General features: G+C 44.5%; 2 protein-coding genes across 4 annotated transcripts in view; one reads left to right on the forward strand and one right to left on the reverse strand.

The window, feature by feature from the left end:
• Positions 1 to 20,433, reverse strand: part of COA8 (cytochrome c oxidase assembly factor 8) — a 76,005-nt gene extending 55,572 nt beyond the window's left edge. Inside the window, exons 1-2 of one of the 3 annotated variants that reach the window (XM_069207279.1) lie at positions 20,316 to 20,433; positions 1,508 to 1,705 (exon numbers count right to left, since the gene is read on the reverse strand). In XM_069207279.1, coding sequence (XP_069063380.1) covers positions 1,508 to 1,705; positions 20,316 to 20,357 — 240 coding nt within the window. In that variant the 5' untranslated portion in view covers positions 20,358 to 20,433. Of the gene's footprint in view, positions 1 to 1,507; positions 1,706 to 1,888; positions 1,976 to 19,739; positions 19,913 to 20,315 lie in introns of those variants that run through there. The other 2 variants (XM_069207278.1, XM_069207280.1) reach the window with 2 other exon arrangements.
• BAG5 (BAG cochaperone 5) overlaps positions 20,187 to 26,305 on the forward strand; it is a 54,896-nt gene continuing 48,777 nt past the window's right edge. Inside the window, exon 1 of the mRNA XM_069207277.1 lies at positions 20,187 to 20,511. Coding sequence (XP_069063378.1) covers positions 20,201 to 20,511 — 311 coding nt within the window. The 5' untranslated portion in view covers positions 20,187 to 20,200. The remainder of the gene's footprint in view (positions 20,512 to 26,305) is intronic.

The following is a 26,305-nucleotide window of genomic DNA, read 5'->3' on the forward strand; positions in this document are numbered from 1 at the left end:
CGAAGCGAACAGTATCCTATGAAGGTTACGGCAGTTTAATTTATATGTATGTACATGACAGATATTATGTTTAGATTGATGCCTCACAATCACCATGAAGTGGACAAGAAATACCAGTTCTAGTAGTTTCATAGCCTATGCTGTGAAAACAGTGAAAACAGGCAAAACAATTATGAGCTTTTTATTTGACTTTCCTTAGTATTTAGAACAAAGATCCTACTGGTTAAGACCAATTAGGATTAAAGAAGACATCCGACTCTTCTAAGTTATTCAGGTTCAGAAAAATGACTCATTATAACTGAGAGATGGTAGCATTAATGAAATAAAGTGAAAATATCTAGAGAAAGAAGATGAGATGTAAGAATCAAGTAGTGAATAAATGAGGTTAGGGTTTATGCAATATGGGTGAATGGACAGTATAAGAAATATGTGCCTTTTTTCCGTTATCATTTAAATGTACTTCTGTAACATTTATGCAAGCTGTGGACTGACAATTTACTGTAAATGAAACTTACACTATTTTGTTATGTTTATATTAGTATTACAGAGAGTATGAACATTTTTGTTGTATATGTTTTTAGTAACTATTTTAATCCTGAGGGGGCTTGCAACTAATGGTCACATTTCAAAATGCATCAAGAGAACTCACCATGAATCAAACTTCCATGATACTGTGAGGACTTATCTTTTTTAAAAGCATTTTCCACTGTTCTCTATGCTCTGTTATGTTGCATGTAGACCATCTAACCCTGTTAAGCAATTTTAAAGATTACTTTTTCCACAACCAAATAGGACAGTCATGTGTATCATTGCAGACTTAGGACCTGATTTAGAATTTGGCGGACGGGTTACTCTGTCATGAACATGATGGATATTCCATCTGCTGTATTACGATTTCCAGAGGATATTATGGAATCGTAATATGGTAGACAGGATTTCCGTCACATTTGTGACAGAGTAATCCCCTCCACCAAACTCTAAATCAGGCCCTTACTCTTTTTCTGTGAACTTCTGCATTTTTGAGTGTACAATAATATATTTTACGTTGTTTTAAAGAAAAAAATGTCTGAAATAGGCACATACTTAAATTGCTTAAGCTAGCATGAGATACTTTTTATCTAAATTCTTAAGATAAAGAATGCAGCTACTCCACCATCACCAGATCCATCAGCAGATGTCTAACCTATGATGATTTTGTGAACTTTTGAAGGAAAAACATTTACAAATATTACAACATGAGTACTTCCATCTCGTGCCAAATTCATTAACATTTCCAAACTGAATTTTATATTTTCTCATTAAAATCACTATGCAGGCATCTTTACAATTTTTTTGTGCACAACATGAATATCTTTCATGTCAGGGTACACATCCCAAAGTAGTTAGTCTGACTGGGCACTCCAATAAAGCAGCTTCGTGAACCATCATGCTGGACCCCATGAAAAACCATAAAAAAGCAACAAAAATATTGATAACAATAATAATATAATTCATACGTTCATAATACCTTACTAAATGTCAGGTTCTGATGTTCCCAGAACTTTTGATTCCAGTCTTGAGTGTCTTGTCTCAGTAACCTCAGTTTATGTTCCAGTGGAGACTCATCTTTGGCAACATAAAACTTGACCGGGCGGAGATTTGAATGTCTGTCAGGGGGGCCAACCCAATCGTGGCAAGAATGTGGTGGAGGACAGAAACCTACAGCCTGAACAAAAGATAATTTCACAAGGTAGAGGTTACAGAGAACCAGAAAAATGTGCACAGTCTTATTTTAAATAGTTTACTATCTTAAGAAGGGAGTTAAAATACAGCAACCATGCCAAATTTAGAAAATGAATGCTTTCTATGGTTTATTTTTAATACAAATTGTAAAAGACACGTAAATTACCATCCTCTCAAAGTAAACTTTTCATGCTGCGCCATTTGGAATCTGCGGCTGCTGTAGTGGGAGTCAGCAAGCCCATCTTATTCACCTAATACAGAGAATGTTCTGTTAGTTTCAGTAGGCGCTGCGAAAATGTTTTTCTGTTAGCTTGCTTCTTTTGAAGTGAAGAGTTTCACAAGCTCTGGGCTTCCACAAAGATGCCATATTTCAAAATTAGTATTCATGGAGTCACATCCCAGTGGAACATGGCTGAGCAGTATGCAGAGAGTGACTGTGGAAGTTTACAGCAGACAGTGAAAATTATGTGTTGCTGGTTCAAACCAGTTACAGGATGAGATCTAACAGGAATCTTCTACTTACATAGTGCTTTCACCAAAGCATGATGCATCAAACATATTTATATTATTCACAATTATTACTACTAATGAAAACTGGTACTCATTATATGGACCTTGAAAAGATGAAAGGCTGATCCCCTTTTTGGGATTTGAACCTGTAACCTGCACATTACAACCATATCTCAGCAACAAAAAATCAACTCGCTGAGCAATCTAAGCAGTCTAATTTTACAATAACATAACATTGAAAACACCTTTACATTGTTGCGACGTTGGTTACATGGAGGCAGGTAGCCTACCAGTGAGAAAAACCTTGATTTCGATCACTGAATGTTGAGTTCTGATATGAGCTATCAAGATATTCTCATGCAATGACACTGTGGAATGTTACTGGGTCCCTGCTAACAATGCATTCTAAATTACTAGGCTTTATGCATCGTTTTAAAAGGTTTAAACTCTACAACTGCTGAACTGAAAACTACAACAAGCACTGGCAAATCCAATCGGTCTTGCCTCTGCAAGAGCTATTGGCATTGTGCTTTAGCCATGTTGGGCATCAGCGTAGCTGATGTTTAGCATGAACCACATCACTCTACTCTATGCTACTCCATTCTAGGAAAAGGTAGTAGGGTAAAGGAGAGTGGGCTGTCGGAAAGTGGAGTAGACAGGAGTGTAATGTAGCGACGTGTCATGGTAGTTGAGTTGAACTGAGTGGCGTGAAGTGGAGTGTCATGGAGTGGTGTGGAGTGTTGTGGGACGAGTAGAGTGTCAGAGTGGAGCGGCATACAATGTTGTGGAGTGGTGAACAGCAGAGTAAAGTGGCACAGAGGTTGTTGTGTAGAGTTGAGTAGGGTGTTGTAGAGTGGCATAGAGCGGAGTAGATTGTCCTAGAGTGTAGTAGTATAGAGATGAGTAGAGTGGAATGGCAAAGAGTAACATAGAGTGTAGTAGAGTTAAGTGGGTTGGCACAGAGTGTCAGAGTATACTGGCAGAGTGGCGTGGCACAGAGTGAAGCAGTGGAGTAGTGTGTTGTAGAGTGACAGAGTGGAGTAGAGTGTCAGAGTGAAGTAGTGTTTAATGGAGTAGAACGTCACAGAGTGATGTAGAGTGCATGTGGCACAGAGTATAGGGACGCAGAGTGGTGCAGTGGTATAGAGTAGTAGTGCAGGGTAGAGTGGAGTGGTATAGGGTAAGGGCAGAGGTGTAAAGTGCAGTGGCATAGAGTATAGTGGTGTAGAGTGCAGTGGCGAAGAGTCCAGTGGTGCAGAATAGATTAGAGTGGCATGCAGTGATGCAGAGTATAGTGCATTAGTACAGAGTGCAGTAGAATGGTGTTGAGGAGTGGTGCAGAGTAGAGCGCAGTGGCATAGAGTATAATGGCGCAGAGTATAGTGGCAAAAAGTGCACTGGCATAGGGGGTAGTAGAGTGGCACAAAGTTGAGTGGTGCAAAGCAGAGTGCAGTGGCATAGGCAGCAGTGACTTAGAGTGGTGCAGAGTAGAACAGAGTGGCGCAGAGTGCAATGACATGGAGTACACGTTGTAAAGTGGACTAGTATGCAGTGGCATAAAGTGTTGTAGAGCAGTGGTTCCCAACCTTTTGACTTCTGTGGACCCCCACTTTATCATTACTGGAACCCGGGGACCCCCAATGAATTATTACTGGAATCCGGGGACCCCTCATTGAGTGAATATTGAAAGCTGGGGAACAAATCTTTTAATATTATTTAATTTTCTAAGCTGTCGCGGACCCCCTGAGGTGGCTTCACGGAACCCCAAGGGTCCCCGGACCACAGGTTGGGAACCACTGTTGTAGAGTATATTGGCGTAAAGCGCAGTGGCTCAGAGTAGTTGGTGTAGAGTGAATTGGTTTTTAGTAAAGTGATGCTGAGTGCACTGGCGTAGAGCCCAGTGGTTTACAGTGGCGTAGAGTGACGCAGTATAGAGGGGAGTGGTACAGAGTGGCAAAGAGTGGAGTGGGGGTAGAGTAGACTGTTTCAGAATGGAGTGCAATAGGGAAGGGTAGAGTGGACTGGTGCTGGGTAGAGTGCTGTGGCATAGAGTAGTGGCACAGAGATGAGTGGTGTTGAGTAGAGTGGAGAAGAATGCAATGGTTTGGATTAGATTGTTTCAGAGTAGAAGGGAGGAGAGTGGAGTGTTGCAGGGTACAGTGTAGTGACTGAGCAGAGTGCACTGCTGTAGAGTGGAGTGGCAAGGAGTGTGTAGAATGCAGTGGCGAAGACCGCAGTGGTGCACAGTATAGTTATGTGGGGTAGAGTGCACTGGCATAGAGTAGAGAGGCGTAGAGTGAAGTGGTGCGAAATAGAGTGCAGTGATGCAGGTGGAGTGGCATAGAGTAGAGTGGTGCATAGTAGACTGCAGTGATGAGGAGTGGTGCAGAACAGAGGTGAGTGGAGTAAAGTGAAGTGTGGCAGCGTACTGCCATTGCAGACAACACATCTTCAATTAAAATGAACATTACATTTGCACAGACATACAGTTTTACTGATAAATGTATACAACATACAAACAATAACGTGAAAATGGCATCACCTAGTGTATTAATTTGTTTGGTTCATATTCAAATGTTTCTCTCCACCACACATCAGATTTAACAAACATTGTACTCCATTTGTGCTTTTCTAATTGTGATACATAAAATGGAGTGATGAAGAGTAGATTGGAGTGGCCTAGACTGGAGTGGTGTAGAGTGCAGTGGCGAAGAGTGCAGCGGTGCATAGTAGAATGGGGTAGAGTGGACAGGCAAAGCGTAGAGTGGTGCAGAGTGGAGAACTGTAGAGTGAAGTGGTGTAGAGGGCAGTGTCACAGTGCAGTGGTGTTCAGTAGATTAGATTAGCATAGAGTGTAGTGGTTTTGAGTTCACTGGCGTAGAGTAAAGTAGAATGGCATTGAGTGCAGAGGTACAAAGTAGAGTAGAGTGGTAAAGTAGAATGGCATTGAGTGCAGTGGTACAAAGTAGAGTAGAGTGTTGTGGAGTGCAGTGGTGTGGCGTAGAGTGCAGTGGTGAGGAGTAGAGTGCAGTGGTGTAGAGTGGTGCAGAATAAACTGATGTAAAGTGGTGTACAACACAGTGTTGCAGAGTATAGTGGCATTAAGTGCAGTGGTGCAGAGCAGACTGGCTTAGGGAGCATTGGTTGTGAGTAAAGTGGTATAGAGTGCATTGGCTTTGAGTGCAGTGGCGTAGAATAGAGTGGAGCGGCACAGAGTAGAATGCAGAGGTGTGGCGTGGCGTAGTGGGATGGCACAGAGTGGAACAGAGCGCTGTAGAGTAGATTGTGTCAGAGTAGAGTGCAGTATCGTAGAGTGCAGTGGTGCAGAGTACATTAGAGTGGCTTAGAGTGTACTGGCGTAGAGTGCAGTGGCGTAAAGTGGAGGGATGTAGAGGGGCACAGAGTACAGTGGTGTACACTGGATTGGCGCAGAGTGCAGTAGAGTAGAGTGTTGCAGAGAAGTGTGCAGTGGCATAGAGTGCAGTGTTGCAGAGAAGACAGATGGAGAGTTTAGTGGTACCGAGTACAGCAGAGTAGCGTACATTGAAGTGGAGTGGTGCAGGGTAGAGTGTAATGGTGAAGAGTTGAGTGATGCAGAGTGTAGTGGCGTAGAGTGGTGTAAAGTGTAATGGCATACAGTGTACTGGCATAGAGTGCACTGCGTAGAGTGATGCACAGTAGAATGCAGTGGCAGAGAGTGCAGTGCTGAAGAGTAGAAGGTCACAACGCAGTGGTATATACAGGGAGTGCAGAATTATTAGGCAAATGAGTATTTTGACCACATCATCCTCTATATGCATGTTGTCTTACTCCAAGCTGTATAGGCTCGAAAGCCTACTACCAATTAAGCATATTAGGTGATGTGCATCTCTGTAATGAGAAGGGGTGTGGTCTAATGACATCAACACCCTATATCAGGTGTGCATAATTATTAGGCAACTTAACAAAAAACAAATATATACCCATTTCAATTATTTATTATTACCAGTGAAACCAATATAACATCTCAACATTCACAAATATACATTTCTGACATTCAAAAACAAAACAAAAACAAATCAGTGACCAATATAGCCACCTTTCTTTGCAAGGACACTCAAAAGCCTGCCATCCATGGATTCTGTCAGTGTTTTGATCTGTTCACCATCAACATTGCGTGCAGCAGCAACCACAGCCTCCCAGACACTGTTCAGAGAGGTGTACTGTTTTCCCTCCTTGTAAATCTCACATTTGATGATGGACCACAGGTTCTCAATGGGGTTCAGATCAGGTGAACAAGGAGGCCATGTCATTAGATTTCCTTCTTTTATACCCTTTCTTGCCAGCCACGCTGTGGAGTACTTGGACGCGTGTGATGGAGCATTGTCCTGCATGAAAATCATGTTTTTCTTGAAGGATGCAGACTTCTTCCTGTACCACTGCTTGAAGAAGGTGTCTTCCAGGAACTGGCAGTAGGACTGGGAGTTGAGCTTGACTCCATCCTCAACCCGAAAAGGCCCCACAAGCTCATCTTTGATGATACCAGCCCAAACCAGTACTCCACCTCCACCTTGCTGGCGTCTGAGTCGGACTGGAGCTCTCTGCCCTTTACCAATCCAGCCACGGGCCCATCAAGACTCACTCTCATTTCATCAGTCCATAAAACCTTAGAAAAATCAGTCTTGAGATATTTCTTGGCCCAGTCTTGACGTTTCAGCTTGTGTGTCTTGTTCAGTGGTGGTCGTCTTTCAGCCTTTCTTACCTTGGCCATGTCTCTGAGTATTGCACACCTTGTGCTTTTGGGCACTCCAGTGATGTTGCAGCTCTGAAATATGGCCAAACTGGTGGCAAGTGGCATCGTGGCAGCTGCACGCTTGACTTTTCTCAGTTCATGGGCAGTTATTTTGCGCCTTGGTTTTTCCACACGCTTCTTGCAACCCTGTTGACTATTTTGAATGAAACGCTTGATTGTTTGATGATCACGCTTCAGAAGCTTTGCAATTTTAAGAGTGCTGCATCCCTCTGCAAGATATCTCACTATTTTTGACTTTTCTGAGCCTGTCAAGTCCTTCTTTTGACCCATTTTGCCAAAGGAAAGAAAGTTGCCTAATAATTATGCACACCTGATATAGGGTGTTGATGTCATTAGACCACACCCCTTCTCATTACAGAGATGCACATCACCTAATATGCTTAATTGGTAGTAGGCTTTCGAGCCTATACAGCTTGGAGTAAGACAACATGCATAAAGAGGATGATGTGGTCAAAATACTCATTTGCCTAATAATTCTGCACTCCCTGTATAGTAGAGTGGTGTAGAGTGCATTGGTGAGTGCTTTGGTGGAGAGTGGTGCAGAGCAGAGTGTCATAGAGAGTAGTGGTGTAGAGTCCAGTGTGGAGTAGAGTGGCATAGAGTGCAGTGACGAAAAAGTACAATGGCATAGTGTACAGTGGCATATAGTGCATGGCATATGGTGTTGTAGAGCATAGTGGCATAGTGCAGTGGTGCAGAGTGGACTGGCGCAGAGTGTATTGGTTTTGATTAAAGTGATGTAAAGTTAATTGGCGCAGAGAAGAGTGGCACACAGCAGAGTGGAGTGGTGCTGAGTGGAGTGGTGCCAAGTGGAGTTGTGCCAAGTGGAGTTGTGCCAAGTAGATTGTTTCAGAGTGGAGGGGTGCACGGTAGAGTAGAGTGGCATAGAGTGCAGAGTAGATTGGAGCAGCATAGAGTGCACTGGCATAGAGTGCAGTGGTACAGACTAAATTGGATTGGTGAAGAGTCCAATGCCATTGAGTGAAGTGGCGCAGATCAGAGTGGCACACACTAGAGTGGCCTAGAGTAGAGTGGTGTAGAGTGCAGTGGCAAAGAGTTCAGTGGTGCATAGTAGGATAGAGTGCATTGGCAGGCAGTAGAGTAGAGAGATGTAGAGTGAAGTGGAGTAGTGTGGAGTGGTGCATAGTAAAGTGCACTGGTGTGGAGTAATGCAGAATAGAGTGGGGAAAGAGATGTATGGTGTGGAAGCCTACTGTGTCATTACAGACAACACATCTTCAATTGAAATGCCCATTACATTTGCCCAGACAGGCAGTTTTACTGATAAACGTATACAGCGCACAAACAACAATGTGTGCACATGTAATCACGTAGTGTATTGATTTATTTAGATCTTATTAAAATATTTGTTTCCACCACACTGCAAAATGACCAAAAATGTTTGGCATTTGTTTTTCTAATTGCGATATATTCTGAAATATCTGCATAGTTCAGTTACAATCATTTAAATTGTGCTCTGTGCTAGAAAACAAAAACATCTTACACCCTTCCTCAAACACCACCGGTAGCCAGCACGATTGCCACATTAATCCTATCACTCTGAAATCAGAGAAAGAAAAGTAAACACCAAGCTCCCTGGAAGATGGAGCCTGTCATCTGACCTCTGTCTCTAAATGCACAGCAAATGTGACAAGATAAGAATGAGATTCAAAGGCCTGTTTACAGAATTTGAGCACTGGTGGAACGATACAGTAAATAAGGTTTTGGCAACAGAAGGGATGAACTCAAGCTGGACGGCCTAAAACAAATAAAGCCAGCAAACAGAAAGCATGCAAAAATTAGTTACAAACCACAAAGCCTATGGTAAGCAATGGGTGGAATGCATTCCCAGGAAAGCTTTCGGAATGTCCCCAAGATGTTGTTGTTGTTAGCTGCGTTGTCTGGTAGGCTTCAACCTAAAAAATGACCAACTGGTCCTCACGTGAAGATGCTTTTCTAAATATTTAAACTAAATACTACTAATCTGTCAAACATAATTCACAGTATTAGTGTTTGCTTTTAGAGTAATCTTCCTCCATGTTTGCACGTGATGGGGGAAATATGTCCGATTTAAAAATTTTAAAAAAAACATTGCTCATACTTAAGATTGGGATTCAGATTCTTTGTTTGGGGCTAACCTGTTTTGTATGCCTAAGTTGATAAATTGTGATGTCGTATTTGGGAAATAATGCTGCCTGCAAAACTGTCAAAACATCGGTCACTGATAAATAGAGTGATCTGAGTGATCGTGCACTGCTTGGACACAGATGAAAACATATTAAAAATATGTACTCACTATATAAACTAGAATGAAAATTCAGTTGATACTGGAAAAAGGTATTGTACTGCTACAAACACTAACAGTAAAACTGCAAACATCAGTAAAACTCACATAAACCAACAAAGAATTGTCAAACAATCTAAATGCCTAAAGTACAACACGCTGGAGCTATGTAATGTACAATAATTGAATTAAATAGAATATGAACACCAAACAAAGGTTTACACAAGTTAACAACTTTAAACAGAGTTCTCCCTGTAAACGTTCACTACTCTGTAGCTGATGGTTGTGCTAACTATTTTGCCCAATATCTTAAACAAAAATCTATCTATTTCATGTTGGCGATGATGTGCAGGTTGGCCTGTATTTTAGTCACACGTGGGATATACTGGAAATGGATAACTGGACCCTGTTTGATTTGTTTAGACAAGCCTGGATATGCATTGATGACAGTGAATGAGATCAAGTCTATACAGGCTATGTCCTCCTGAATTTTTTAATGTATGCTATTTTTATTACTGTGTGGTTTTAAATACAGTATTATATTTCTGTTTATTTTATTTGTTACTGTTTGTTAAACACTTTTAAGCTGTTTTTGAGTTACAATTTTGCACTTCGTAAATGACAGACAAAGAATTACTTAGCTTGCTTCCGCTACAGGATAACTCATAAATGAACAAAGGCTAAGGAAAAGTTAAAGAGTTTGTTGTGCACAATGAAAGTGTTAGAAATTGCTGCGGCCATGTGAACCAACACAGAGACAGAGGGTTTCTGCTTTTGTTAAAAATACGGTGCAACTTGGCCAGCTACAGCGACTGAGTCCCATAATAATGTCAATACCGGGTCGTCAGATAAGAACAACCCCGTTCATATAATACACACAAAACCACTATGGCCACTCACAGACACCTGGGAACCCTAAAATACAAAATACTCACTTGGAACGTTAAGGGTATGGCAAATCCTCGGAAACGTCAAAGGGTTCACGCCTTTCTCACAAGACATCAAATACACATAGCATTCCTACAGGAGACACATCTCACCAAATCTATCCTAGACACCACACGTACAAAATGGAAGGGGCAATTATACGCTACCACTACTTCATCCTTTGCTCGTGGAGTAGCAATCTGGATAGCACCAAGTGTCCCGTTCGCGTCCTCCCGCACGCAATGCGATCCAAACGGTAGATATGTAATACTTGAAGGTACCCTAGACGGGTCCCCATTAGCCTTGGTTGCACTATACTCCCCAAACTCGAACCAGCGCGACTTCTTATCCACGCTCACTACTGGCAACTTTAGTGACCCTACATTGGAAAGCATATGGGGTGGCGACTTTAATAGCGTCCTAGACACTCACATGGATCGCTCATTTCCCCCACTCAATGCAGCCCCCGCCAATCCTGCTTCAGAATCCCTGGCGCATCGGGCGTCAAATAACGGAATAAGTGATATATGGAGGGTGCATCACCCCACTCAGCGCGAGTACTCTTACTTCTCCCCAGTCCATAAACTACACACTAGGATAGATTTATTCTTTGTATCCGCTACCGTCAACTACAAAAAATGCTTATCCGAATATTTAGCACGCACAATATCAGATCACAACCCATTATGCCTAACGTTGACATGGGGACACATACAAACTCGGATACCAACATGGCGTTTGCAACCAGAAGCCCTCCTAGATCCTCCTTTTCAAAAAGATATTTCCAAAAGCTTAACCGATTACTTTCTATCAAACAAAAATACAACCTCTTCCCGCGCCATAGAATGGGACGCTCATAAAGTGGTGATAAGGGGTCATTGCTTATCGGCTACGGTGGGGGTCAGAAAGGTACTCATTAAGGAATTACAAGACTTAGAAATAAAGCTCCGCAACTCAAAAAATGCAAACGATAACAGCGAACCCGCATTAGCAACACTACATCTGCTTAGGGCTTCTCATAAGGAGACAGACAACAGACTGTGTAAGCATGATTACAGACACTATAGGACCAGACAACACGCCGAAGGTGATAGATCTGGTAGATTATTAGCTTGGCTAACTCGGCAACCCTCACAACCAACACCCATTGGCGCAATACGCCTAAATCCTGACACAATCGTTAATACCCAAGCAGGTATAAATGATGCCTTCTCCACATATTATCGGACCCTATATACGCCTCCTCCACCACCTCCAGAGCAACACATTATCAACACACTAAGCCTGGTCCCCCAAAATCAACTTATCCTTGACAACACCGCCACTCTAGATGGCCCCGTTACTATTGAAGAGGTGCGCCTTGCATTATCACAAATAGCATGCAATAAAACGTCCGGCTCAGACGGTTTACCGATAGAATACTACAAGTCCCATGCTTCCCTATTATTACATCCACTTACAGAAGTATTTAACGAAGCACACCATAAATTCCAATTACCGGACTCAATGTGCGAAGCACTGATAGTCGTCCTCCCAAAATCAGGCCGCGACCCTCTAGATGTTAAATCATACAGGCCGCTCTCCTTGCTGAATACAGACTGCAAACTATTAGGTAAAATACTCGCAAATCGCCTCCTCCCTTATTTATCGACTTTGATACACCATGATCAATCAGGCTTTATCCCTGGCAGAAGCACTTTCCTGAACATTAGAAGACTTTTACACATAATACACAGTAATACAAACTCGGTAGCAGTGGCCCTATCTTTAGATATAGAAAAAGCATTTGACACACTTAGTTGGAACTATTTGCTACACACTCTTAAAGCGTTCGGCTTTGGTGCCGGTTTTATTAACTGGATCAGGACGCTCTACACCAGGCCCACTGCCCGTGTTAAAAATGGACGTGTTATCTCTGAAGCATTCCCAATAGGCAGAGGTACCAGACAGGGCTGCCCATTATCCCCATTGCTGTTCGCTGTTGCTTTGGAGCCACTAGCGATTAAACTACGGAGCTACGCACACATATGGGGTATACCGGAGGCTAACACCCACCACGTCGTATCTATGTATGCAGATGACACCTTAATATATCTGCGCGGCCATTCAGCCTACATGGCTGAGGCCCTGCAGTTACTGGACTCCTTTGCTATCGCCTCCGGACTGCACGTCAACTGGTCCAAATCAAGCATATTCCCCATTTCTCCGTCCTCGGTAGCTCACCATATGTCGCTACCACAATATAAACTGCCCTGGTCACACACAACCTTTAAATATCTGGGTGTGCAAATCTATCACTCTATCACGGATCTAAAAGAAGGAAACATAGATAGAATCCTTGGCTCCGTTCGCGGCTCAATTCCCTTCTGGAGCTCACTCCCCCTATCTCCAATGGGCCGTGTGGCAATAGCCAAAATGCTCATCCTTCCAAGGTTTCTATATTATTTTACAGCTCTCCCGCTGTGTTTACCGCGTTCCTTTTTTAATAAGCTGCAATCAATACTAACGGATTTACTCTGGGGTAAAGACAGACGTAGAGTGGCACTGTCAATAACGCAACACCCGCAGGAGATGGGCGGATTGGGAATGCCTAATTTCGAAAGATATTACGCAGCCGCCCAATTATCATGGCTGTCTACATGGCTATGCGACACCCCGTTGGCCGAAAGCAGGATGTTACAGACACATATACCATCACAGAGGCTGCTACTTTCGATACTAACTAGCACCCCCCATACGTCTCATAGACTAATATTACTAGAAGCGGCTCGATTCTGCTGGCGCAGTTATGTCCAAACTAAGTCCACATCTTTCCCCTATTCGCCTCTGCTCCCACTACTTCAACTCCCGGATACCCAAAACCTGTCAATACACCATGATACACGCGAAATGAACACGCTCCAACTGGGTGACTTATACTCCTGTTCCGTGTTGCGCACTTTCGCTGAACTGGTAACTGCAGGCACTATGCAAAACGGGGCCTTCCTAACATTTAACGCTATAAGGCTATTGCTTAACAAGATCTGGGGCGCAGTAGACTCGGAACCTCCCGAATCCTCACTGCTTACCACTATACTAACTATTGGCAGCTCAAAGAGCATTATTACCACATTATATAAAGCATTGCTTGAAGTAATATGCACAACACTACCAAACGCAAAGGCGCGCTGGGACGCTGTCCTTCCAACCCCACTACCACAGAAGACCTGGATCACTGCTCTCACAACAATCAAATCAATATCCCGGAATCCTCGCCTACGGTATACTCAATTTAATTATCTTCACCAATCATACTTATCACCAGCCCGCATCCAAAAAATCTACCCCCATACAACACCAACATGTCTAAGATGTGCTACACCAGCAGCTGATTTCTACCATATGGTTTGGAAATGCCAACCCATAAACTTGGCCTGGCAACGCGTGACGGAGGTTACAGCAGAGATCTCATCCCACACCCTTGTGTCCACTCCTGATTCCTGCTTACTCGGCATAAGGCATCGTATTAAAGCAGACAAACACACGCACAGGTTTATCGACCTGGCTTTTGTGGTGTATAAACGCTTGATAGCAATACATTGGAAAGCTCCACATACTCCTTCCCACGCGTCATGGCTACGAGATTTACACAGCCGCTCTCAGGCTGAAGCCCAGACACTTCACTTGCTACAACACAGAGGTCTCATCCTAGCTGGCCCGGAGATCTGGGACACATTCGTGGCTGCAATGGAGGCCAGAGACGACATGTATCCCCCATGAACAGGTCTCGATCCATTGCACACCACAGCCTGAGCTGACGCTGTTGAAGCTGGGACCGCACAGCAGCAACCTTGGTTTGCTCTTAAACACACTCATTACTACTACTCTTCCTCTCCCTCGGAAGATATTTCTAACCTGTGCCCAATTACTCCTCACACGCTTATACAAGCCTGTAATATACAATCACAACAAGTAAAATAGTCCTGCCCCTGAACCCGTCAACACCGCAGACACCCTTAACACCCCTGAAGTGATTACTATATTAGTTACGGATATCGTTAGTATCTGGCCAATCCCCGTAAGCTGCAACCAGCCCTCATAACAGCTCGCATGTTAAATGTCACTGCACTCTCCTTATACAACGCCCTTAACTCTCTCACATTATTAAGATAAGTTGTTAAAGTTTTCCCTTCCTGATATCCCCGCTTTTTTCTTCCAATCCCCCTCTCCCCTCCTTTCTCTTTTACCCTCTTGTAGTGGCAATGCTGTGAAAAAAATTATACAATTGTGTAAATGTATTGCAAAATAACATACAGCTATTGTATTGATGTGTGCAGTTTGCGTTCAATAAACAGATTTAAAAAAAAAAAAAATACGGTGCAACTTACATAAAGGTCTACAGAGTCAAATGTGCAACTGCATTACTGAATATGCAGCTAAAATTATGATCAAACAGCTATTTCCCAATTATGAATAGAAGTAAATAAAATGAAAAGATGCAGAGGTCAACTTGAAAATGATGATCAGTAGAGAGTAAAATCACATGGCAGGAAACTGGATGACTTAACATGGGCTGTGTTGATAATAAAAACAAAATTCCTTTCTACTTGAAGCATGTATAAGGCTGGGGTAGTCCAATCACAACCAGATAAAAAAATTTAATTGTCACAAATATGTCAAAAGTCTACCTAAGAGTAGAAAGTTCTCTACGTGCGACAAGCATTGGAAAAGCCAATAGGTCTCACCTATGTAAGAGCTATTAGCTCTGACAATGTGTTTTATGTATGTCGTACACCAGCGCGGATGCTGTTCAGCATGCCTAAAAGTTAGTGGCGTAGAGGAGAGTGATGTGGATTGATCTAGAGTGGAGAAGAGTATCTTAGAGTGGAGTAGGGTGTCTTGAAGTGATAGAGTGGAGTGGAGGGTTGTGGAGTGGAGTGGTGGGTTGTAGAGTGATGTAGAGCAGGGCTCAGAAAATCTACTCGACCACTCACTATGGCGAGTTATAATTGATCAGGTCGAGTTATTTTTAAGACTTACTCGCCTCTTCTGACGAGTTGACAAAGAACAATTGTTCTTTTTAGTCAGAACGTGGAGGGGCACTAAAAGATGCCTTTAAATCTTGTTCTTATGTCACATTTGCTCTGTGTGTGCACAGACAGAGGTCAAAAGTCAGTTTGTCTCACAATTAATTTCCCTTCTGACTGCAGAGTTCCAGGACTTTGTAAGGTGAACTGTGTGATCTGCTGTTTAAAGTGTAAAATAAAAGGATATAGGCTGGCAGGCTTTTCCTAACACACATTTAAATGACTAAGTCAACTGTACAAACATTTCAAAATATATTTCAGTAGTTGTGAAAGCCTATTTTTTGTATTTCTATGTGACGAAAAAATATTTAATAAGATGAAAACAAATCAGAATACTTAACGTGTTGATGTGCTATTTGAAACCCAATTTTCACAGATTGTTAATAAACCACATAGTTTTATCAGTAAAGCTGCAAGTTAGTGAAAAGGTTTTTGGACATTTCTGGGAAATTTACTGTGTGTAGATGACAATATGCTACTACATCATGGTTTAGTAATATATTTATTAAAAGTGAGAGTTTAAACAAACTGAGAAACACTCCTGCCCTTATGGCAATGCTGTGTGTAAACTAAAAGCAAGTTATGGGACGTGTCCTATATATGTGCACTAGATTCTTGTGATACATGCAGCAAACTTTAGTCTACTTAAACAAGAGATTTTTTGTACTGCAGAGATGCTGAGCACACATATTTGAAGGTGCAATCATATGTGAGAATGAAGAAAAATGTGAATCTGTAAACTATTTGCCTAGGATCACACAATTTGAGACCCATTTATGGGTCAAGTACATTACAGTTAGGTCGAGTAGATTATTTAAGTTACTCGACCTGCAGGTCTAGTAAAAAATTTATGATTTTTTTTAGGCCTGTAGAGTGAAGTTGAGTGTTGTGGAACAGAGTGGAGTAGGGCGGAGGGGAGTGGCACAGACTGGAACGGCATATAGTGGAGTATTATGGAGGGGCAAAGATTGTCCAACTGGGGGTACAATAAAGTGACAGAGTGGAGATGTGTGTAGTGGAGTAGTGTGTTGTAGAGTGGAGGGGCGTAGAGGGAGTTATGTAGAGTGGCATAGACCAGAGAGGAGTGGAGAGGCGTAGAGTGGAGGGCCAGAGAGTGTCATAGAATGGAGTATTGTAGAGGTGAGCGGCGTGGAGTGTTGTAAAGTGGGGTGGCACAGAGTCAAGTAGAGTGTAGTAGAGCGTTGTAGTGGAGTATCAGTGTTGAGGGTCATAGAGTAGAGGGTCGTAGAGTTTCATAGAGTGGATTAGAGTGGCGTGGAGTGGTGGAGAGGGCAGGGGCTTAGAGTTTTCTAGAGTGGAGTAGCACAGAGTAGCGTGAAGTGGCATAGAGTGAAGTGGCACTGAGTGAAGTAGAGTAGCATAGCATGAGGTGTCATGTAGTGGAATGGAATGGAACAGAGTGGAGTCACATAGAGTGATGTACAGTTGAGTGGGGTAGAATAGAGTGGACTGGCATAGAGATTGGTGCAGAGTGCAGTGGCTTAGATTAGAGTGGTGCAGAGTAGAGTGGAGTGGCCTATAGTGCAGTGGTGTAGAGTGCAGTGTTGTAAAGCGCAGTGTCGTAGAGCGCAGTGTCGTAGAGTGCATTGGTGCACAGTGGAATTGTGAAGAATACAGTGGCATAGAAGACAGTAGCGTAGTGTGGCATAGAGTGCAGTGGTGCAAAGTAGAGTGGCATAGAGTGCTGTGTCAGAGTGCAGTGAAATACAGTAGAAGGGTACAGAGTGGAATATAGTAGTGTAGAGTGCAGCAGGGTAGACTGTTGCAGAGTAGAATGCAGTGGTATAGAATGGAGTGCTGCAGAGTAGAGTGCAGTGGCATTGAGTGGAAAATGCAGAGTAGAGTGGTGTAAAGTGTAGAGAGCATTGGTGTTGAGTAGAGTTCACTGGTGGAGAGTGCAGAGTAGAGTATTGTAGAGTGAAGTAGTTTAGAGTGCAGTGGCATAGAGTTTAGTGGTGCAGAGTGGAATAGAGTGGTGTAGGGTGGAATAGAGTGGTGCAGAGTTCAATACTGTAGAGTAGAGTGGTGTAGACTGCAGTGGATTGCAGTCCAGAGTTGCAGAGTATAGCGGCATAGAGTGCAGCAGTGCAGAGTAGATTGGCGTACAGTGCTTTGGTTTTGAGTAGAGTGGAAAAGAGTTGATTTGGCAAAGAGTGAAGTGGTGTAGAGTGCAGTGTTTTAGAGTAGGCTGTCGTAGAGTGGTGCAAAGTAAAGTGGCATAGAGTGCAGTGTGAACAGTGGAGTGGTGCAGTGCAGATTGCAATGGTGTAGAGTGGAATGGCAGAGTGGCGTGAAGTGCAGTGCAGTGGGGTAGAGTTCAGTGGCATAGAGTAGATAGTTTCAGAGTAGAGTGAAATGGCAGAGTGGTGTGTGAAAGGGTGGAGTGGAGTGGCATAGAGTGCAATAGGGAAGACTAGAGTGGAGTAGTACAGAGTAGCGTGCACTGGCATAGAGGGCACTACCGCAGAGTGCAGTGTTGTAAAGTAGATTGTCAAAAAGGGCAGTAGTGGAAAGTAGAGTGGCACAGAGAGCAGTGGCGTAGAGTACAGTGGTGCAGAGTAGAATAGAGTGGCGCAGAGTGCAACGTTGTACTGTGCAGAGGCCTAGGGTGTTGCAGAGTACAGTATAGTTGCATGCAGTGGCACAGAATTGAGTGGGGCAGAGTACCTTAGAGTGGAGTAGAGTGCAATGTTGCAGAGTGGAGTGGCATGGAGCAGAGCGGTGCAGAGCAGAGTGCAGTGGAGTGGTGCAGAGAAGAGTCTCGTGGCGAAAAGAGGAGTATGCTTAGTGTGGTAGCCCACTGTTATTAAAGACAATACATTTTCAATTGAAATGACAAATAGATTTGCACAGACATAACATTTTACTGATAAAAGTATATAGCGCACAAACAATAATAAATGGAAATGTCACCACCTATTGTATTGATTTGTTTTGATTGTATTAAACTATTTGTTTTCACCACACTTAAGAATTACACACAAAAAATGTGCTTCATTTGTGCTTTCCTAATTCTGATTTATTCTGAAATATTAGCATAGCTCATTACAGACATTTAAATATTGTTGCGTGCTAGAAAAAATAATTTCCTTTCATAGCAAGATTGTCACATAAGTCCTATCATTTTATAGTTTGAAAAAGAAAAGTAAACACAAAGCTCCCTCAGAAGCCTCCCATTTGACTACTGTCTCTGAATGTGCAGCAAATGTGACAAGAACAAAAGTTAAAGGCCTGTTTACATAAAGCGAGCTCCAGTGAAAGAATACAGCAAATAGGCTATGTTCAATGGAAACTTATGAAGACAATTATATGTTGCTACTAATCGAACTAGATGGAAAGGTGGACATACAGAACAAGATATCTGTGTCTCTAGCAGGGAAGTTCTCCATTATTTAAATTATTGTTTTACATAAACTGCTTTAATTATTGTTGGAATTACTGATCTTTTTCCGGAGACTCTGGTCATGCCGTGGGCAGAATCCTGTGGGGATGGAAAACTGCCTTCAATATATTTGATTTACTGACCGGACCGCTTTCATGCAGAGGCTTACGTGTTCATATGTTGCACAATTATACTTCACGGGCCCGTTATACCTTGGACTGGGTTGCGACCTCGGACCAACCACTATATGTTGAGGTAGAAGGCACTGCTGCCTCCGCTTAATCCCTGAACATGAGCACCTAGAAAATGTACACGAAAACTGTAGTCTCGGTCATAGAAGAAAAACAGCTGATAGGCACTACCTCATAATAAATGAAGACTTTAATCTTAAATGCAACACAGGAGCTCCCGAGAAGCTGTCAATCCAACAAGCTCTACGTAGCAACTGATATAATGCCCATTTGGAATCTAGAACTAGACACAAGTACAGCAAACACAATAAAGGTCGTGTGAATGAAGAATACAAATACAGCGTGGATAGATAATTAAATTGAGAATGATATAAGAGTGCACAAAACAACACAGATGCCCTCACTAGACCTAGTGGTGGGAACGTAAACAAACCATTTTTCCTTATGCGCCCTCGTTTCCACCATAATTTGAGTTTATCTCTATCCAGTAATCTATTTACTCAACAGAAACACAAATGACACCAAAATTAATACTGAGACTGGCCATGTCTGTTTAAACTTTCTGTCGCGCGACCCTTAAGGTGTTCGCACTTGGGCTTTAAAAGCCAAGCCTGGACAGTTCCCTTTATGAATTTTGTGAAGTGCCCGCCTTTAGCTACACATTTGCCCCTACTTGAATACAGTGTCCAGAACCTCGAAAGGTAAGTATGGAGGAAATCAGACATTCAGAATCGGAGGCGTGGAAACGTTGCAAAACGGTAATCAAAGTATGTAAACGAAGCAACTGCCCTTTTCCAGTTAGTCTGTCGGTAGCCTATGGAATAGATCTTGTTAGAGTAATCACCTTAATATGGGGGGCTCGGGGCTGTAGATCACTGCTGTTGGAATGCTTCCTACAAGGACATGAACTGACTCGAATATCAGAAAAGACCCAGAAGGGCAGAACCCTTCTGAGAGTAACACCACCTGCCATACTTCTTTTTCCTCTGGCGGACAAGGACAAGAGGAAACAAATGACGGACAAGCTCCTCCCAGGGCTATCCCAAACACTATACCACACACAACTCAAAACAAGGACAAAAAAAAGTTCGAGCGGCAGCCATGTTGAGTGGGGGTACAGCAGTTTGCCCCATACACTGAAGGCGGCTAATCGTGCTCAGCCTCATATTTACGATCCCTGCCTGGTCAGCTGGCACGCTGCATGCGTCATAACGCAGAAGGCTAGAGCGTCAGGCATTGAAAATGGGCATGTAGCAAGACGCTCCCATCTTGAAGCCAGGCAACACTGACGTGCCTTGCACGACCATGGCTACGAAGTGTTTTACGGTGTGCTGTGAAAAGAATGCAAAAGTAAATCGGGCGTCATGGAAACGGGGCTCGACTCGTTGTCGCGGGACGGCTGGGGGAGCGGCCTGCTCACCTGTTGCCTGCCGGCCCAAAGTTGTGGAAGTGGAGCAGTCATCTGTGGGAAATGGGCGATCTCGGCTGAGCACCGTTCGGGCCACAAGGGGCATTGACTGTGTTAGGAGGGCGCCTCGGGGACGCGCTCGCCGTCTTCTGCCGAACCCCGCTACAAACGCCAGCCAATGCGTCCCCTCTCCCCAAAAGCTGGACAGGTAAGTGACAGAACAATCGCTGCGTGATAGAGGCGTATGCAGGCTATAGGAAAGGGCGGGGAGTTGAATAGAGTCTCCTGAATGTGGGCCAAGGGGGTACGTATGCACTGAATTAGTCAGGTAATAGGCCACGGGGCACAGAACCGGTCGCAGAGCCTTATGGTACTCCGGAGGTGCTTCGAAGGCACTAACCTGAATATATGGATACCGAATTCGTACATTTAAACTGCTGATAAAGCATATGTCGTTTGCACATATTGGTATGACATTTATTCTAGGAAGTTACTAACGCACGATCTGAAAAATATTTTATCACGAAGGATTCGCAGAAGTGGAACTTTTACACTCGGTTTTACATTTGAGTCTTGGGTGTAACGCAGTGGTCTCCAAATCCTTTAATGCCCTGCCCTCCTCTCTCCCCATCCCCCTCCCCCGTTGAAAAATAAAATCATTGCCCCCCTCCGCCCCACAGAATTTTTCACAAATATTTAATAAAGATGGCAATGTTGAAATATGTCTGGATGTATTTAAACATTGCAGTTATGTACTGTTACCTTTTAAAAATGCAATAACATGTTTCTGCTTAAAACAAAACACTGTTATCTGTGTAATGCTTCTTTTGGCCAAAGCCTGATGCCCCCCTGGGATCACTTGAGGCCCCCTAGGAGGGCCTGCCCCCAAGTTTGAAGACCCCTGGTGTAACGTCTCGGGCCTTAGGCCTGCCAGCAGATAAAATAACGACAGAGACACGTGTACTGTACATGGAACTGGCCATGACCTCGGCCTTTTTATTGGCAGGTTCACCTGACCGGTTATGCCTGTGTTGGATGGGTGTAGGGTGAGAGTAATAGCCAGCCCGCTGAGAGTGGCTGGTGGAAACATTAGTATGTATTCAGAGAGGTACTACATGCGTCCCAAACATTATTAAAAACAAAAACTAGTCCAACCTGTGGGAATAAAACAAAAACATACAAGACATTACTTAGTTTCTCAGCCTCGAGGGGCAGTCAGAATGACTGCAGTGGACAGGTGCAGCTGCGAGCACCCAGGCATCTCTTCATGTGTCCATACTTTAACTAGTTGTTACTGGGCACAAACTCTGTGTAGATGGAGTCTGGGTTCTTTGACAGCTGGTCAGTGTCCACTCACGCACTGTTGGTCAGTGTTGCATGCCTTTGTGGTGATGCAGTTGGTGTCCGACAGTTCAGACTGGGGTGCATCAGGAGCATTGGTAGAGTCTGCTGCAGAGGTTTCTTTTTGAGGTGCCCTGGCTCTGAAAGGCAAAACTGCAAAGGCTGGGACAACATTGATGGCGTTTGGATGTCTTCCTCTAGGCCCATGCCTCATGATACTTGTCAGTGGAGCAGCTTCAGACTCTGGTGGCGGGATTCCCTCATGCAAGAATTTCCTTGCAACCCTTTACACTGGTTGCCATGGGACCGCGCAAAGGGGTTGCTGCAGGACCACCAACAGCGTCACAGAGCTTGTACAACCACAAGGGGAGATGACTCATGGTCAGGTGTGCTCTTGCCAGCAAGACTTGGGTGCACATGGGGGTCTAACAGTCTCTGGATGATTGGCCCCCACAGTGCCAGGTGCTCCTTGTCGGCTCCAGATGGTTCACAGGTGTAAGGCTCCACTCTGGTGTTGAGATGCACACTTAGGTGGTTATGGTGATGCACATGGCAATGATGACATTGTTACCATTTTGTCAACCTGCATGACAGGTAGTGATGTCTTGCTTGGAGTGAGGATGACAGAAGGGACTGTATAGCCATGTAACTTGTCGCATCATTGGTGCAGCTCTTCTTTTTTGGTGTGTGCCATTGCAAGCAGGGATGCAATCTGCCTCAAGCAGCCGGTGACAGGTATGTGGAAGGTCACCCTGTGAAGCGTGGGGGCAGATAAGCAGTTCGCACATGGCAGGCGACTTTACTTCCGGTACTCCCACTGGGTTGTCTCCAGTGACGTTGCTGTTCCCCGGTGGCTGGCTTATGTTAGTAGATGCTGTCTTGGATAGTGGTATGAGTCCTCAGTCTTGAAACATTTCTTCGTTTCTCCAGCGCACCTGTGGTTGGCAAAATATTCAGTGTGACAGGTCTGTCACACACCCTTCTCTCCTCAGTTCTTCTTCGTTGATGTGGCGTTGTTCCACCCTCTTCTCTTGTTCTGACCAGGTCTGGTCACAGGCACTTCTCTCATTTACTGTTCTCTCCTGTAACGTGACATCCTGACACGTGTTGCATGTACACTTCCCATGGACCTCTCACTAGTTGTGTCCTGTTCATAGGGCGGCACACCTTCTCCTGTTGTGGGTTTGGCAATCACTCACACTCAGCCTTTCCTTCCTCAGGGATCTTCATAGTGCTCTGCTTTCTACAGCCTTCGCTCGAAGGTACAGTGCTTGTGCCTCAAGGGTGCGCAGTCTTGGTGCTCGGTCCTGCCTAGGTTCATGCATGCTTGGCATCGTTGGTCACTCTGTAACATTTTCAATGATGGGTCAACAGTGGCCATTCAGTGCTAGGGTGGCCGGCTGGTGCTGCCTCTTGCGTCCAGCATTACCCCTCAGTCTCAGAGGGCTCTCTGTTTCCAGGGCTCCTGCCCTTGCTGTTAGACTCTTAGGTGCAGTTGTATATTGTCTCTGTGCCCTTGGAGTTTGTGCCCATCTCTGGGTCCTTTCTTAGATAGGGTGTGTCCTGAAAGTGCTGGTGCCCTTTCAGGCAGTGGTGGGGCTAGTAGACAGTCTCTTCAAGATTTCTGTCTGCTGGCGCACAGCGTCTCCAATCTTCTTGCTTGCATTGGTGGCCAGACGCCACCAGGGAGCATGTAGCGCTGTTTTCTCAATTGCAGGGATGGCAGACTGCCAGGGGCATGCAGCATTCATCTCTCTCAACAGGATTGTTTATTCTTTTGGTGTTCCCTCTGCTCTCAGGCCAATGCACATTCAGCCTTCTCAGGGGAAACGAATCTCTGTCCTCATGCCAGTGGGTGATGAGCAGGTATGCTGGCTCCTGGCAGGTGGGAGTCTGCAGGGGCATGAAAACCGGACGCCATCGTCCTCGTTTGCTGGATGGTCTTGTTCTAGCCCTGTCCTGCCTCAGTCCTTGGCTTGCAAACACCAGGTGCAGGGGTGCCTTTGGCTAGCCTACTACCCCTCCCCCCCCCAATCCTCCCACGAGGCACAGCAGAGCTGCAGCCAGCACACATGCGCGGGGTCAGGCCCCTTGTTGCCGTTGTAATGTCTTGGGCCCTATGCCCGCAAGCAGATAAAATAATGACATGGACACAACTGTACTGTACGTGGAACTGGCCACGAGCTCGCGTGCTCGAACCCCTTTATTGGCAAGGTCACCTGACTGGTGAGGTCTGTTTTGGATGAGTGTGGGGTGGAAGTAAAAGCCAACCTGCTGAGAGTGGCTGGTAGAAACACAAGTATGTGTCCAGCAGGACAGTACCATGGGCACCTGATTTTTTTTTTAATGTTGATTATTTCCAGCTGCCCGTTGTCATCAGAATACTCAGGCTTCCAGGTGGATAGTGATTGGTTACCTTAGTTATATAGAAATCGTGATCCTGGTGATTAGGATAACGAGACCTCCTGGATTTGGCATGACACTCTGATTTTGGGGTATTTTCTACATGCTCCATGTGCCCTTCTTGACAAATTGATTATACTATTTAGATATGGCTAAACTTAATGCTAGTATACATAAAAAGTTTGATAAATGTACTTCTCATTTTATCGTGCATCGCTGATCCCATAGTTGATCTCTTGGCTTATAATCACCTCAAAAGTAGAATCCTATGCTAGGTGGTATTGGAAAATTGGGTTGCCATATTGTTTGTCCTCCCAGTGTGTAATTGATGAGTCTGGGCGCAAGTAAAGACTTTTTACATGAATGGCTTTCAGTGATACAGAAGATTTTTAATTTTATAATGCTTTCTACAGGCAAACTTGCGTTTTTTTTTTTACCGTTGATTGGATCATATGATTTGGTTCTTAATGTGCCTTGCAGTTTTGTAGTGAAAGAGTACGTTGTTACCTTGTTACTTTCTTTCTAATAGTTTAGAGCTTGCTGGTTGATGCTGTGCTTCACATGAGTGACTAGCATGACCAAAGATTCCTTCAGGTGAAAAGACAGGACTGCTGCAGTGTTTCTGAGAGGCTGTAGGTGTTGTTGCACAATTTAACTATCTGCTTTATGAACATTGATGGATTGGCTTTTAGGAAAGTACCATCTTGCCTGGCATGTTACCCCCATTTTTTTTACTTGTATATCAGTTTGTTTTTGCCTGTCTCAATGGGATCCTGCTAGCCAGGACCCCATTGCTCATAGTTTGAGGCCTGAATGTGTGTCCCTGTGTAGTGACTAACTGTGTCACTGAGGCTCTGCTAATCAGAACCTCAGTGATTATGCTCTCTCTGCCTTTAAAATTGTCACTGTAGGCCAGTGACCATTTTCACCAATTCTAATTGGCACACTGGAACACCCTTATAATTCCCTAGCATATGGTACCTAGGTACCCAGGGTATTGGGGTTCCAGGAGATCCCTATGGGCTGCAGCACTTCTTTTGCCACCCATAGGGAGCTCAGACAATTCTTACACAGGACTGCCACTGGAGCCTAAGTGAAATAACGTCCACATTATTTCACAGTCATTTTATACTGCACTTAAGTAACTTATAAGTCACCTATATGTCTAACCCTCACTTGGTGAAGGTTAGGTGCAAAGTTACTTAGTGTGAGGGCACCCTGGCACTAGCCAAGGTGCCCCCACGTAATTCAGGGCAATTTCCCTCGACTTTGTGAGTGCGGGGACACATTACACGCGTGCACAACATATAGGTCAATACCTATTTGTAGCTTCACAATGTTAACTCTGAATATGGCATGTAAAATGTCTAAGATCATGGAATTGTCCCCCCATGCCAAATCTGTTATTGGGGTGCCAATCCCATGCATCCCCGGGGCTCCAGCATAGACCCCGGGTACTGCCAAACCAGCTCTCTGGGGTTTTCACTGCAGCTACCGCTGCTGCCAACCCACAGGCAGGATTCTGTCCTCCTGGGGTCTGGTGAGCCCAGTCCCAGGAAGGCAGAACAAAGGATTTCCTCTGAGAGAGGGTGTTAGACCCCCTCCCTTTGGAAATAGGTGTTAAGGGCCTGAGAGGAGTAGCCTCTCCAGGCCTCTGGAAATGCTTTGAAGGGCACAGATGGTGCCCTCCTTGCATAAACCAGCCTACACAGGTTCAGGGAAACCTCAGCCCTGCTCTGTTGCGAAACTGGACAAAGGAAAGGGGAGTGACCACTCCCCTGTCCATCACCACCCCAGGGGTGGTGCTCAGAGCTCCGCCAGTGTGTCCCAGACCTCTGCCATCTTGAATCTAGAGGTGTGAGGGCACAATGGAGGCCTCTCAGTGGACAGTGCCAGCAGGTGACGTCGGAGACCCCTCCTGATAGGTGCTTACCTGACTAGGTGGCCAATCCTCCTCTGAGGGCTATTTAGGGTCTCTCCTGTGGGCTTTTCCTCAGATAACGATTTGCAAGAGCTCACCAGAGTTCCTCTGCATCTCCCTCTTCGACTTCTACCAAGGATCGACCGCTGATTGCTCCAGGATGCCTGCAAAACTGCAACAAAGTAGCAGGAAGACTACCAGTGACATTGTAGCGCCTAATCCTGCCGGCTTTCTCAACTGCTTCCTGGTGGTGCATGCTCTGATGTTGTCTGCCTTCACCCTGCACTGGAAGCCAAGAATAAATCTCCCGTGGGTTGATGGAATCTTCCCCCTGCTA

The sequence above is a fragment of the Pleurodeles waltl genome, chromosome 9 (assembly GCF_031143425.1).
Source record: "Pleurodeles waltl isolate 20211129_DDA chromosome 9, aPleWal1.hap1.20221129, whole genome shotgun sequence".
Taxonomy (NCBI): Eukaryota; Metazoa; Chordata; class Amphibia; order Caudata; family Salamandridae; genus Pleurodeles; species Pleurodeles waltl.